This window comes from Ovis aries, chromosome 24, assembly GCF_016772045.2.
Source record: "Ovis aries strain OAR_USU_Benz2616 breed Rambouillet chromosome 24, ARS-UI_Ramb_v3.0, whole genome shotgun sequence".
Lineage (NCBI taxonomy): Eukaryota > Metazoa > Chordata > Mammalia > Artiodactyla > Bovidae > Ovis > Ovis aries.
The window spans coordinates 27,720,270-27,734,194 of NC_056077.1; the positions used below are offsets into that span (position 1 = coordinate 27,720,270).

General features: G+C 50.3%; 1 protein-coding gene across 2 annotated transcripts; it reads left to right on the top strand.

Moving 5' to 3' along the window:
• The first annotated feature begins 8,249 nt into the window (after window positions 1-8,249).
• Window positions 8,250-12,478, top strand: BCKDK (branched chain keto acid dehydrogenase kinase). Of its 2 annotated transcripts, none has more exons than XM_012104404.4 (12): window positions 8,250-8,764; window positions 8,924-9,294; window positions 9,421-9,489; window positions 9,585-9,695; window positions 9,980-10,027; window positions 10,108-10,227; window positions 10,308-10,406; window positions 10,600-10,673; window positions 11,009-11,137; window positions 11,228-11,317; window positions 11,774-11,932; window positions 12,026-12,478. In XM_012104404.4, the coding sequence occupies exons 2-12, from the start codon at window positions 9,100-9,102 to the stop codon at window positions 12,168-12,170; spliced, it is 1,239 nt and encodes a 412-aa protein (XP_011959794.1). In that variant the 5' UTR covers window positions 8,250-8,764; window positions 8,924-9,099; the 3' UTR covers window positions 12,171-12,478. The 2 variants fall into 2 exon arrangements, with proteins under 2 accessions (XP_011959794.1, XP_004020969.1); XM_004020920.5 differs by having other exon boundaries at window positions 8,250-8,334.
• Window positions 12,479-13,925: the final 1,447 nt, after the last annotated feature.

The window sequence follows — 13,925 nt, forward strand, 5'->3', positions numbered from 1 at the left end:
CAATAAATATCCCTTTACAATCAAGTTTTTTTTTTTTTCCCAGAATATTTTACACTCTGTCTTTATTTACTTCCTTACATGTTCCTTGCTGCCCAACACAACATAAACTAGCTCCTGCCTCCAATACTCCCCTGATAACTGGTATCACCAGGAAGCTAAATTCAACGAATATTTTTCAGTTCTTATCATGTTTGACTTCCCAACAGTATTAATCCTTCCTGAGAACCCTGTCTTCCTCTGGCTTTTGTTATATTTCACTCTTCTAAATGGCCCTCCTCCCTCCCTAGCTGCTTCTTCTCAGGCCCACTTCTCTTCTTCCAGACAATGTGGTCAGTGGAATAATGGCTCTTAAAGATGTGTGTGTGTGTGTTGTGTGTGTATTAGTTGCTCAATCGTGTCTGACTCTATGTGACCCCATGGGCTGTAGCTCTCCAGGCTCTTCTGTCCATGGAATTCTCCAGGCAAGAATACTGGAATGGGTTGCCATTCCCTTCTCCAGGCTCCCAAAGATGTCAGTGCCAAATTCCTGGGACCTGTGGACATGTTAGTTTGCATGACAAATGGGAATTAAGGTTGCAGATGGAATGAAGGCTACTAATCTGCTGATTTTAAAACAGATTACCCTATGGGTCCAATGTCATCACAAGGGTCCTTAAAAGTGAGAGCAGCAGAAGAGTCAGAAGGAGGTGTGACTACGGAAGAAAAGCAAAAAGAGATGCAATGTTGCTGGCTTTGAACATGGAGGAAAGGGGTCATGAGCTAGGGAATGTGGGTGGTCTCTAGCAGCAGGAAAAGTTGAAGAAATGGATTCTCCTCTAGAGCCTGCAGAGAGGAAGTTTTTTGTTTTGTTTTTTGGCTTCACAACATGACTTGCAGGATCCTAGTTCCCTAACCAGGGACCAAACCCCTGCTCTCGAAGTGGAAGTGCAGAGTCCTAACAACTGGCAAAGTCCTAATCACTGGATCTCCAGGGACTTCACCAGGAAGGAACTATTGCCATCCTGATTTTAGCTCAGTGAGACCCATGCCAGACTTCTGAACTCCGGGACTGTAAGATAATAAGTTCATGTAGTTTTAAGCTACTAAGTTTGTGGTAATTTGTTATAGCAGCAATAGGAATCTAGTAAAAGCACTATGACTTCGGCCAGTTTCTCAGCTCTTTCCACGGTTTTCTGGCATGTTCCTATTATTCATGGCTGACTTCTTCCCAAATGAGTGATCTTAGAGGGAGTAAGGTGGAAACCACAGTATCTTTATGACTCAGCCTTGAAAGTCACATGTTGTCATTTATCTTACTGGGACAGGTCAGCCCTGTCCAATGTGGGAAGAGACTCCAGAGGGATATAAATACAGGGAGGTGGGACTCATTGAAGGCTTACTGCTGTTCAACAAATTACCACAAAAATAATGACTGAAGAGAAACAACTTTTTCATTTTCTCTCAGTTTTTAGGGGTTAGGAGTTTGATATGAGAATTTTGCCTGGGCAGTACTGGCTCACATAATGGCAGTCAGATGATGACTAATCTTGGAGCAATGGGAGGCTGATAACTTGGCTTCTATCGCTCTTCTTTGTTTTTGGCTGTGCTGGGTCTTTGTTGCTGCGAGTGGGCTTTTCTCTAGTTGCGGCGAATGGAGGCTACTCTCCAGTCGCAGTGTCAGGGGTTCTCATTATGGTGGCTTCTCTCGTTGCCTGGGCTCTAGGCTCACAGGCCTCAGTAACTGTGATGCAAGGGCTCTAGAGAACAGGCTCAGTAGCTGTGGTGCACGGGCTTAGCTGCTCTGTGCCATGTGGGATCAATCTTCCCCGTGTCTCCTGCACTGGTAGGGGGATTCTTTAGCACTGAGCTACTGAAGAATTATGCCCCCTCCCCTTCGTGTAGTCTTTAGGGACTCTCCGTGAATCCATGTAGCCACTCCTCCATAGGGGCTAATTTGGGCTTCCTCACAGCATGGCAGACTCCCGGCCACAGCAACCAGTTTCCAAAACTGTCCTCCATGATTTCCACCTCCTGGTATATATAACATTGTGTAATTTCTTCCCACCCTATATAGGGCTGACCTGGCCCAATGGGATAATGCAGACATGATGGTTTATGAGTCTGGAGACTGTCATTACGATAGTGTGGCTTCCATCTTGCTCCCTCTTAGATCACTGACTCTGGGTGAAGTCAGCTGCCATGTTATGAAGACATCCAAGCAGCCCGAGGGAGGGGTCCACTTCGTGAGAAAATTAGACTTCCTATTAACATCCAGCACTAACTTGCCAGGCATGTGAGAGCGCTACCCTGGAAGTGGATTCTCCAGCATTAGCCAAGACTTCACATGACTGTAGTTTCAGGCAACATCTTTTTTTTTTTTTTTTTTTTTAATGGCCATACCATGCAGCTTTTGGGATCTTAGTACTCTGACCAGGGATTGAAACTAAGTCCTTGCCAGTGAAAGCACGGTGTCCTAACCACTGGACCACTGGACAACATCTTGACCACAACTGCGTAAGCAACCCTGAACCGGAACCACCTAGTTCAGCTGCTCCTAGATTCCTAACCCAAAGAAACTGTGTGAGATAATAAATATTTATTGTTTTGAACTGTTGTATTGTGAGGGTAATTTGTCACACAACAACAGATAATTAATACAGGGCAATCAGGGACTCCTGTGGTAGTCCAATGGTTAGGACCCTATGCTTCCAATGCAGGGGGCATGGGTTTGATCCCTGGTTGGGGAACTAGGGTCCTATATGGCCAAAATAATAACTACAAAAAAATAAATAATTAAAAAATACAGGGCAATCAGATTGTTTATGTGACGACTCAGGTCTCCAGTAAAAGTTCTCCAGGGAACCAAGTAGAAGCTGTATCATCTTTTATGATCAAGCTTCATGGATCATTTAGTATCCCTTCCACTGTAATCACAAATCTGCTTAGAACCAATGGGAAGGAAATCAGAACTTCACCTCTTGATAGGAGAAGGGTCAAAATCATAAACTAAGAAGTTCAGGGACTTTCTTGGTGATGCAGTAGATGGGAATCCACCTGCCAATGCCAGGGACACAGGTTTGCCCCCTGGTCTGGGAAGATTCTACATACCGTGGAGCAACTAAGCTCAGGTGCCACAACTACTGAGCCTGAGCTCTAGAACCCACGTGCTGCAACTACTGAAGCCCACACACCCTAGAGCCCATACTCTGCAACAAAAGAAACCACAGCAATGAGAAGCCAGAACACCAAAACAAAGAATAGCCCCTGCTCACCTCAACTAGAGAAAGCCCGTGCACAGCAGTGAAGACCCAGTACAGCCACAAATAAATACATAGTTAATTTTTTTAAAAAGAGAAGTTCATGTGGGTGTGTGGGGTGCAGCATCTTTGGGAAATACAAACTGCCACATGAGGCAGCTTTTTTTCAACCCACGTCTTCTTTTACTCCATACAGATTACAGCTTCTGAGCTCTGAGCCCAGATCTTGCTCCTGGGCTCCAAACCCCATAATAGAAACACTTCTAGGACCTCACCATCTGGATATTCTCACAGCTCAATCCGATGAGATGCAACACACTCAAAACTGAGCTCCTAAGTTACTCAGCTATAAAAAGAAATGATATTGGGTCATTTGTGGAGACATGGATGGATCTAGAGACTGTCTTACAGAGTGAAGTCAGAAAGAGTAAAAATATCATTTATTAACGCATATGTGTGGAAACTAGAAAATGGTATGCTGCTGCTGCTAAGTTGCTTCAGTCGTGTCCGACTCTGCGACCCCATAGACGGTAGCCCACTAGGCTCCCCCATCCCTGGGATTCTCTAGGCAAGAATACTGGAGTGGGTTGCCATTTCCTTCTCCAATGCATGAAAGTGAAAAGTGAAAGTGAAGTTGCTCAGTCGTGTCTGACTCGTAGCAACCCCATGGACTGCAGGCTACCAGGCTCCTCGGTCCATGGGATTTTCCAGGCAAGAGTACTGGAGTGGGGTGCCATTGCCTTCTCCAAGAAAATGGTATAGATGATCTTATTTGCAAAACAGATATAGTGGTTTACAATTTAAGGCTCTGTCTTCCAAGGTAGGGGACCCAGGTTGATCCCTAGTCAGGGAACTAAGATTCCACATGCCATGGAGCAACTAAGCCCTAATTCCTCAACTAGAGAGCCCGAACCCTGCAACAGAGGTCAGTGTAACAGAAAGCCCATGTGCCATCATGGAGACTTAGCACAGCTCAAAACACTCCAACAACCCTCCCCCACACATATAAACACAGAAATAGAGACATAGATATAGAGAATAAACACATGAACATCAAGAGGGGAAAGAGGGTGTGGTGGGATGAACTGGGACTTGGGGATTGACTATATACAGTACTGATGAAAAAGTGAAAGTTAGTTGCACAGTTTTGTCTGACTCTTTGCGATCCCATGGACTGTAGCCTGCCCAGCTCCTCTGTCCATGGAATTCTCCAGGCAAGAATACTGGAGTGGGTTGCCATTTCCTTCTCCAGGGGATCTTCCTGATCCAGAGATCGAACCCAGGTCTCCTGCAGTGCAGATATGTTCTTTACCAACTGAGCCACAAGGGAAGCCCCACACTACTGATACTGTGTATAAAAATAGAGTCCCAGGTGGCTCAGTGGTAAAGAATCCCCCTCAGTGCAGGAGACATGGGAGACCTGAGTTTGATCCCTGGGTTGGGAAGATCCACTGGAGGAGGAAATGGCAACCCAGTCTAGTATTCTTGCCTGGGAAATCCCATGGACAGATGACTGATGGGCTGCAGTCCATGGGGTCACAAAGAATTGGACACAACTGAGCACTCACACACATAACATAGATAATTAATGAGAACCTACTGTATAGCTCAGGGAATTCTATTCAGTGCTCTATGGTGACCTAAATGGGAAGGAAATCCCCCAAAGAGGAGATGTATGTATACCTATAGCTGATTTACTTTGCTGTATAGTAGAAACTGGAGAAGGCAATGGCACCCCACTTCAATACTCTTGCCTGGAAAATCCCATGGACGGGGGAGCCTGGTAGGCTGCGGACACGACTGAGCAACTTCACTTTGACTTTTCACTTTCATGCATTGGAGAAGGAAATGGCAACCCACTTCAGTATTCTTGCCTAGAGAATCCCAGGGATGGGGGAGCCTGGTGGGCTGCCGTCTATGGGGTCACACAGAGTCAGACACGACCGAAGCGACTTAGCAGCAGCAGCAGCATAGTAGAAACTAACAACGTTGTAAAGCAATTATACTCCAATAAAAATTAACTTTAAAAGATAAATAAAATCTGAACGGTTTGCAAAGAGCAAACTGAGCTCTTTACCTTCTCCAAATCTGGCTCTTCTCTGGGGTTTCCCATTTTAACCTTGGCCTCCCTCAGTCCACCCAAACCACTCCTCCTGGAGGTCTCTCTCACTCCTGGTAATTTATGCAGACCACTACCTTGACCCAAACCATCATCAGCTCCTACCTAGATAAATGTAGTAGCCTCCTCTCTGGTCTCTCAGGTATATTTGTCCCTCACCCCAACATACATTCTCCATGCAACAATCAAAGTGATCCTTTAAAAATAAAAATAAAAAATAAAATAAAGATGTAGCTTTGTCACTCTGCCTTTCAACAGCTCAGAGAGCCCAATGTTTCTTTCATTGATTTAACAAATGTTTATTGAGCACCTGTTACATGCCAGAGACTGTGTTAGGGTCACAAGATAAATCAGTATAGCAGACAAATATTCATACATTGGTCTTACATTTTAGGGGAAAAATGAGTAATTAATATAAGAAATTCATATAATATGTTGTTGGTGATAAGTGCTATGGATGAAATAGAGAGTAGAGCAGAAGAAATTCCCAGGCAGTCCAGTGCTTAGAACTCAGCATTTTTCACTGAAGGGAGTCATGGTTCAGTCCCTGGTCCCAGAACTAAGAGCCTCAAAGCCTTGAAGTCCAGCCAAATAAATAAATAACTGAATAAAGCACTGTGAGGGGAATGGCTGCTACTGCTACTCAGTTGCTCAGTCATGTCCGACCCTGTGGGACCTTATAGACTGTAGTCCGCCAGGCTCCTTGGTCCATGGGATTTTCCAGGCAAGAATACTGGAGTGGGTTGTCACTTCCTTCTCCATGGGATCTCCCCAACCCAGGGATCAAACCCACATCTCTTAGGTCTCCTCCATTGGCAGGCAGGCTCTTTACTACTAGCCCTACCCGGGAAGCCAGAGGGGAATGAGGGCGATTGCAATTTTAAATAGGATTATCAAGTTGGGCTTCGTCCAACTTACATTCGGGCAAAAGCTTAGAGGAGGTGAGGGAGTAAGCTATGTAGAGGGAAGGGTGTTCTAAACAGAGGAAACAGCTCCTGAGAGGGGGAAAATAGGTGGGCCAGTGTAATGGGAGGTAAGGACAGAGAGGAGGGAGGGGACAAGTTATTTAATCTCTTTTTTAAAAATTTATTTGGCTGCACCGGGTCTTGGGGCACGGTGGAATCTTCCTTGCTGGCATGCGGGATCTCTTTCCCTGACCAGGGATTGAACCTGGGCCCCATGCACCTGGAGCAAGTAGTCTTAACCACTGACCATCAGGGAAATCTCCCGTATAATCTTTCTGGGGCTCTATCCCGTCCTGTGAAAAATAAGGATATTAATAGTACCTACCTCAGAGGTACTGTTATGAAGATGAAACGAACACGTCAATCTCTTCAACAAGGGCCTGACTGGCGGGGCACTCGCGGTGGTGCATGTCCAACCTCCACCGCCGGGAGGCAGCAGCGAGTCCCAGCAGGGCTCTGGGCCAGCGTGCAGGGTCAAACGAGGTGAGGCTCTTCCCGGATGTCTGCAGACTCTGTGACAGCAGCCGTCTCCCGCATTCCCGGCCTCACCGCGGCCAGGAGAGCACAGAATTCTGGCACACTGCAAACACTTCTTTGCCTCTATGGGCACGCTGGCCTCCCACCGGAAGCATCCTCCCCTCTGCCTTCTTCCGCTGGCTCAAGCCCTGCCTGCCTTCAGCCTCCTCCAGCTTCACTCCAGGATAGCGCCAGGATGCGGGAAAAGAGAGTGGGAATGGTGTGGGGAAGGGCGAAGAAGAAATCCAGAGACTCAGGGAGCCCCTTCCTCATGATCTGTGCAGACTTTCCAGCCAATTCCTCAGGCAGGCTAGCTGGTGGTAAAGGGTCCAGCTTTCACTGCGGAGGGCCCAGATTTAATCCCTGGTTCCGAAACCAAGATTCCGCAAGGGGTAGATCGTAGCCGAAAAAGGAAAAAAAAAAAAAAAAAAAAAGATAGCTTCAAAGACATCTGCTTACTTGCTTCTTTAAATTTTTAAAATATTTAGAATCCAGTCAGTACACACAAACACACTGAAAAGTCTTTCTCCCATCATCTCCTGCTTGGAAAAAAAATTGTCCTTTCAGTAGTCTCTGCATTTGGTCTCACATCCTAATCACTGTAGCCAAAGGGTTCTAAGACGCAGATCTATTCCGTTAAAATCCCTCAATAACTTCTTACTACCTCAGGACAAATACAGGTCTGGTCACCTCATTCAGCCCCTCTCCTCTGACTCCACAAGGCTCCAGGCTCTTCTCTGTCATGATACGCCCTTCCCATTCCAGCTCCCAGGAGTTGCTGAGTCCTACTCACACTGCACGTGTATCAATTGTCTATCTTCCTTTACAGGGTCGAGAAGGGCCTACTAACTCAAGACCAAATCTCTCCTAGCACAGAAATGTCACCTAATCAGTGTTTGTTGCTGATATTAATTAGTAATAATATTAATAACAATAGCTAATATAGTGTTAATTCCATGCCCAGCACTATTCTAGGCACTTTACATGTATAAATTCATGTAACCACACAACCCCAAGGTTGATACAACCTCATTTTACCAAGGCAGGAATTTAAGGATTGAGTAGTTTAAGTAAGTTGCCCCAGATAGTGAGTGACTGAGCTGGGTTTTGAACCAGGCACTTTGGTTTTCCACAAATGAGTCAAGACCTTGAGGAGAAGGACCAGACCTCAGAGAGGGAATCCAGATAGCGTTTGGTCTGTGCACTTTGCATCTCAGGGTATTCTCGCCCTGTCCCATTTCTTTCCCGAGGGCCCACTTTCCAGAGAGACCAGGTAACTCTGGAGTTATTTGGGTGGTCTAGGAGCAGGGACATAACCTCTTTGGGCTGGGCGCGAGGGTGCGAGTCCTCTGCTCCAAACTACAACTCCCAGGAGGCACCGGGCGCCCATAGCCCACGCGACGTCACGGCGGCAGAGGGCGCAGGCGGCTAGGCTCGCCCGGCCCGGTCGACTGTTGGGCTGTTCCGCTCGGACCCCGGCCCTGGCTTTGGCCCAGCGGTAAGGGGAGCGACCTGCGCAGACCATGCCCGCTAAGGCTTCGCATCACTCGACCGCAGCCTCCGGCTTTGCGCTGGATCGTTGGAGAGCGCGTGGAGGGCGGGGGTGGGGGGACCAGCATCTACCATATGGGGGAGATCTGGGCCGAACCAAGTGACCCTGCGGAGGGAGGGACCTAGACAGGGACTCCCGAGCCGCTGCTTCCACGCAGCCGACCCTCGGTGCACAATTCTTTGTGCCACACGTGTGCAGGCCAGACCCCGGCCGGGGTCTGAAGGCGGCGGATTAGGGGTCAGCCCCGCCCCCTGAACGAGGGTGCAGCGGATCCGAGAGATCTGGGGCAAGGTTTTCGGGCTGGCCTGGTCTAAGGATCTCCATCCCTCCAAGCTACCAGATAAAGCCTTAGAGAATAGTAACTCCAGAAAGCAAGGTGATCCAGGCTCCCTCTGTGTGTGTGTGGGGGGGGGGGGGGGAGGTGGTTGAAGGGGTTGGGCAGAGATGGTCGAATCTGATTATACCTGTGCTCACGTAGAGAGACGGCCCCTCTGGATTCAGATCCGTACAACTCCCCCTTTCCCCGCCTTGGCAGATGGGAGCTGCTCCCCGGAGGCTGAGCTGGTCAGCATCCTCAACTGGCGCTCACCCCTGAAGTCCGAGAAGTGCCCCTTGCCCACCCACACCCTTCTTGCCCAGTTTTGGGGTCGCCTCCGTCTATCGGGTCCTCAGCCCCATTGGCCACCCAGTCCAGTTCAAAGGAACAGAACGATGATTCTGGCTTCGGTGCTGGGGAGCGGACCCCGGAGTGGGCCACCCCTCCGGCCTCTCTTGGGGCCCGCACTCTCGCTCCGGGCCCGCTCCACATCAGCCACTGATACCCACCACGTGGAGATGGCACGGGAGCGCTCTAAGACCGTCACCTCCTTTTACAACCAGTCAGCCATCGACGTGGCAGCAGAGAAGGTGTGCAGCTAGGGCGGTGAGGCCTGGGTCTGGAGCTGGAGTGGGGGTCCAGGGAAGGGGTGAAGCTAATATGGCCGGGGGCAGGGTGTGGGAGATACTATGCTCAAAGGCCATCTGCCCCTCCAGCCCTCAGTCCGTCTCACTCCAACCATGATGCTGTATTCAGGCCGCTCTCAGGATGGCAGTCACCTTCTGGTAAGATTCTTGCCTCTTGTTTTGCTCTTGGGCCCTGGAGCTCTGACCCAGACCCCCAGCCCCTGGCCTTAACTTCCCTCTTCTCTTTCTTCTAGAAAAGTGCCCGCTACTTGCAGCAGGAGTTACCAGTGAGGATCGCTCACCGCATCAAGGGCTTCCGCAGCCTTCCTTTCATCATTGGCTGCAACCCCACCATACTGCACGTGGTAAGGTGGCCTCAAGGGGGCGTAGGAGAGGACCTTAAATCATTGTGCCCACCACCCATGGGGCAGATGGGGAGAGGGAACCAGAGTGGTAGAGACCTACTTACCTAAAGGTTTCTGAGTCCTAGAGGACTCGGCCCCAAGCTTTCATGGAGACTTGAAAGACCATGATGGGGTCGGAACCCAATGAACTGGGGTGGATGGCAGTCCCCAAAGGTGGTCATGGCTGACTGTTCTCTACCTGTGCCCAGAGCATCCTTGTGAATTCCCACACCTCTTCCTTGCAGCACGAGCTGTACATCCGTGCCTTCCAGAAGCTGACCGACTTCCCTCCGGTGAGGGCTGGGCCAGGGCAGGGTGAGGGGCTGAGAGGTCAGGGCTGGACCATCCACGCTCACGACTCTGTGGCTTGCAGATCAAGGACCAGGCGGATGAGGCCCGATACTGCCAACTGGTGCGACAGCTGTTGGATGACCACAAGGATGTGGTGACCCTCTTAGCGGAAGGCCTGCGTGAGAGCCGGAAGCACATAGAGGTCAGGGCAGCGCAATGGGGGCCCAGACCTGGTGGGGGGCCTGGGAAAGGCACCGGGTTTCTGAGGCTTGCTCTTTATAGGATGAGAAGCTCGTCCGCTACTTCTTAGACAAGACATTGACTTCAAGGCTTGGGATCCGTATGTTGGCCACCCACCATCTCGCGCTACACGAGGACAAGGTGGGGCGCCGGGACCTGAGGATGTCAAGTGGACCAGAGGGAGCTGAGCCAGGAGCCCCCTTGAACTGGGGACCTGGCCCGCAGGCCTGGGGAGAGCCCTGGGGCTGCTTCCGTAGTCTAAAGTTTACAAGCTTTTGTTGCCCAAGGTGTGGGTAGAGGTGATCTCTGGTCCTGACCTTCTTTCTCCTACCAGCCCGACTTTGTTGGCATCATCTGCACTCGCCTGTCACCGAAGAAGATTATTGAAAAGTGGGTGGACTTTGCCAGGTGAGGCTAGAACGGTTAAGGAAGTGGACATCATTGGGCAGGGAAGCTCTGGGTCTGAGCACTTGCCCAGGATGTGGTCCAGGGCAGGACTTTTCAACTGTGGTACTGTTTATGTTTTGGGCCAGATTATTCTTTTCTGTAAGGGGCTGGCCTGTGCTTGTTAGGATGTTCAGAAGGATCCCTGCCTTCTACTAACTTGATGCCAGTAATACTCCCCAGTTATGGCAAACAAAAATGTTGCTAGGGATTGCAAAGTGTCCTTGGGAGGGTGGGGACAGAATCAGCTCCAGTTGAGACCCACTGGTTGGAGTCTGAACCCTTGCTCCTATCCACAGACGCCTGTGTGAGCACAAGTATGGCAATGCACCCCGAGTCCGTATCAACGGACACGTGGCTGCCCGTTTCCCCTTCATCCCGATGCCACTGGACTACATCCTACCTGAGCTGCTCAAGAACGCCATGAGGTGGGCTGCTGGATGTATTGGAAGGGGGCAGATGGGAACTGAGGTGAGGCGGGGGCACCACCACCTACTGGTATTTGGCCCCTTGCACAGAGCCACAATGGAAAGTCACCTTGACACTCCCTACAATGTCCCAGATGTCGTCATCACCATCGCCAACAATGATATCGATCTCGTCATCAGGTTTGCCTTGGGTGCGAGTTGGGTGGTATGGATGCGGGTTTCTGGGCACTGTTCCTGATCTGCTGAATGACCTCAAGCTTAGTGAGACTTAGTGTTTCAGGACAGTCTCTGGTCCTGAGATTGCCATGAGCTGGACATGAGTGGATCTGGGGCCACCTGCAGGCCCCAGGGGCTTGTCTTTGTCAGAAACTGTGGGGCCCAGAGAAGGGAAAGTTAGAAATATGGTGCTGGGTGGAGAATAAATGTCAAGTCCTGTGAGAAGGTTTAAGCAGTCAGTGGCAGAAGTGAGGGTGGAGAAAAGTAGCTTACAAAAAGCAAGGCCCAAGAGTCCAGGTGACCACATTCCATGTTTGGGTGGGTGGAAGGGACAGGAAGGCCGACTTAGCACTCATTGCTTGGGAGATAGTGAACCCCCACCAAAGCTGAGCCAAACCCCCGTTACCATCATCCTGCCAGGATTTCAGACCGGGGCGGGGGAATTGCTCACAAAGACCTGGATCGGGTGATGGACTACCACTTCACTACAGCTGAGGCCAGCACCCAGGACCCGAGGATCAGCCCCCTCTTCGGCCACCTGGACACGCAAAGTGGTGGCCAGTCTGGACCCATGCACGGGTGAGGCCCCATCCGGCCAGAACGGAGGGGTGGGGGGAGCCCAGGAGACTCAAGCCTCTGAAGCCCGTGTCCTGTCCCCCTGCCCACCCCCAGCTTTGGCTTCGGGCTGCCCACTTCGCGGGCCTACGCAGAGTACCTCGGTGGTTCCCTTCGGCTGCAGTCACTGCAGGGCATTGGCACAGATGTCTACCTGCGGCTCCGTCACATCGATGGCCGGGAAGAAAGCTTCCGCATCTGACCTCGCAGCCCTAGGCCAGTTGGCCTGCCCAGGCTGGGCTACACTCCCTGCCAGGACCTCCTGGACCTTGCAGGGTACTACCCTGCTCCACACTGCTGCATCTCGGGTCTTAGGGCCCCAAACAGGTGGACTTACATGGAGCCAGGCACCGGCCCTCTTTCATAGGGTCCACTGCTTCCCTGCCTCCAGGCCTTAGAGGGGAGGAAGTGGGGACCCTTGAGGTCTCCCGCACCAGCTCCGTCATTCTCGTTCCTGGGGAACCCCACTTTGACCTGCTGTTTGTTATTAAAGTTCACATTTTGAATGCCCTCTCAGGCCCCGTGTGTGGGGAGGGCAGATGAACCTTTGTTTCTGCCCTCTTTCAGGTCCCCTGGACCCTGGGTTTAACTAGTTCATGTCCTGGTCTTGTAACCATCCTCACTGCCTGGCAGACCAGGAATGGAATTGGCCCTGGGTCTCCTGCACAGTAAATTTAACTGGAGTGGGGATGAGTTGGGCAGTTTGTGCAGACCTCTCATTCATTTCCCAAATGTTTCTGCCTCCCAGACAATATGGAAGGCCCAGGTTGGCCCAGCTTCAGGCCTCAGTTCCGATTCTTCCCAGCAGTCACAGGTTATAGAGGTGAAGGTGACCCGATTGGGCACTCTTCTGAGCCACCTGATTCCTAAACCTGAGTAAGGAAGGTTAAAAATACTGTCTGCCAGCCGTGCCTGCTATTGCCAAGTAAAAGAACACACAGGATTGTGCCCTGGCAGGCCCCAGAGGACAGTGGGGCCCGGGTAGAGAGGGCAAAGGGCTCCAGGGAGCAGGTGGTGGTGACCCCCCTCCCACCCATCTTGCCAGGAAGGAAGAAGGCCTAAAGCCTGCTTGGTGGGACTGGTGATGGAAGTGGGGGACTGAGAGGAGACAGAAATTGTATCTGGTGGTGGGAAACCCTAGTGATTTGCCAGGCTGAAAATCTTGTTGCTGCAGTGCTGGGAGGAGGAGGACGGGGAGGCTGGAGAGGCAGATGGGAGTCAGGGTGAAAGACCTTGAAATTATAGCCCAAGAAGTGTGAGTTATATCCTGGAGGTAGCAGGGATCCATGGAAGGGTTTGAAGCTAGGAAGGGAGGTTAGATTCCCTAGAGTGAATTGTTCAGTCGTGTCCGACTCTTTGTGACTCCATGGACTATATAGTCCATGGAATTCTCCAGGCCAGAATACTGGAATGGGTAGCCTTTCCCTTCTCCAGGGGATCTTTCCAACCCAGGGATCGAACCCATGTCTCCCGCATTGCAGGTGGATTCTTTACCAGCTGAGCCACCAAAGAAGCCCTGGATTCCCTAGAAGCACATCTTACAAAGATTTGTACCCAAGCAATTTGTTGAGAAAGTGCTTCCAGAAGGGAGTAGGGGAGGCAGGAAAGGGAAGGGCAGGAGGCTAGGCAAAAGAGGTAAGCAGCACAGTCATTGATGGACTCCTCTGCTGGATATCATTTGTTTATTGTCCATATTTGATTGGGCAGGTACTTAAAACTCCCAGACTGAGAACTTCCATTTTCAGCTCTTTCAAAGCAAAACAGTTCCATTAACTTGAGAGACTTTTCACCAAACAAGCCTCTGGTGCTGACTTCTGAAAGCACATCAAAGGTAATATGAGCACAAGGAAGCAACAAAAAATGATTCTGTGGGATCTGTGTGAATCATCAACATAGTTCTAGGGGTGGGTGGAGAGGGAACAAGTACTACAGTCTTAATTTTAAACTTTTTTCTTGC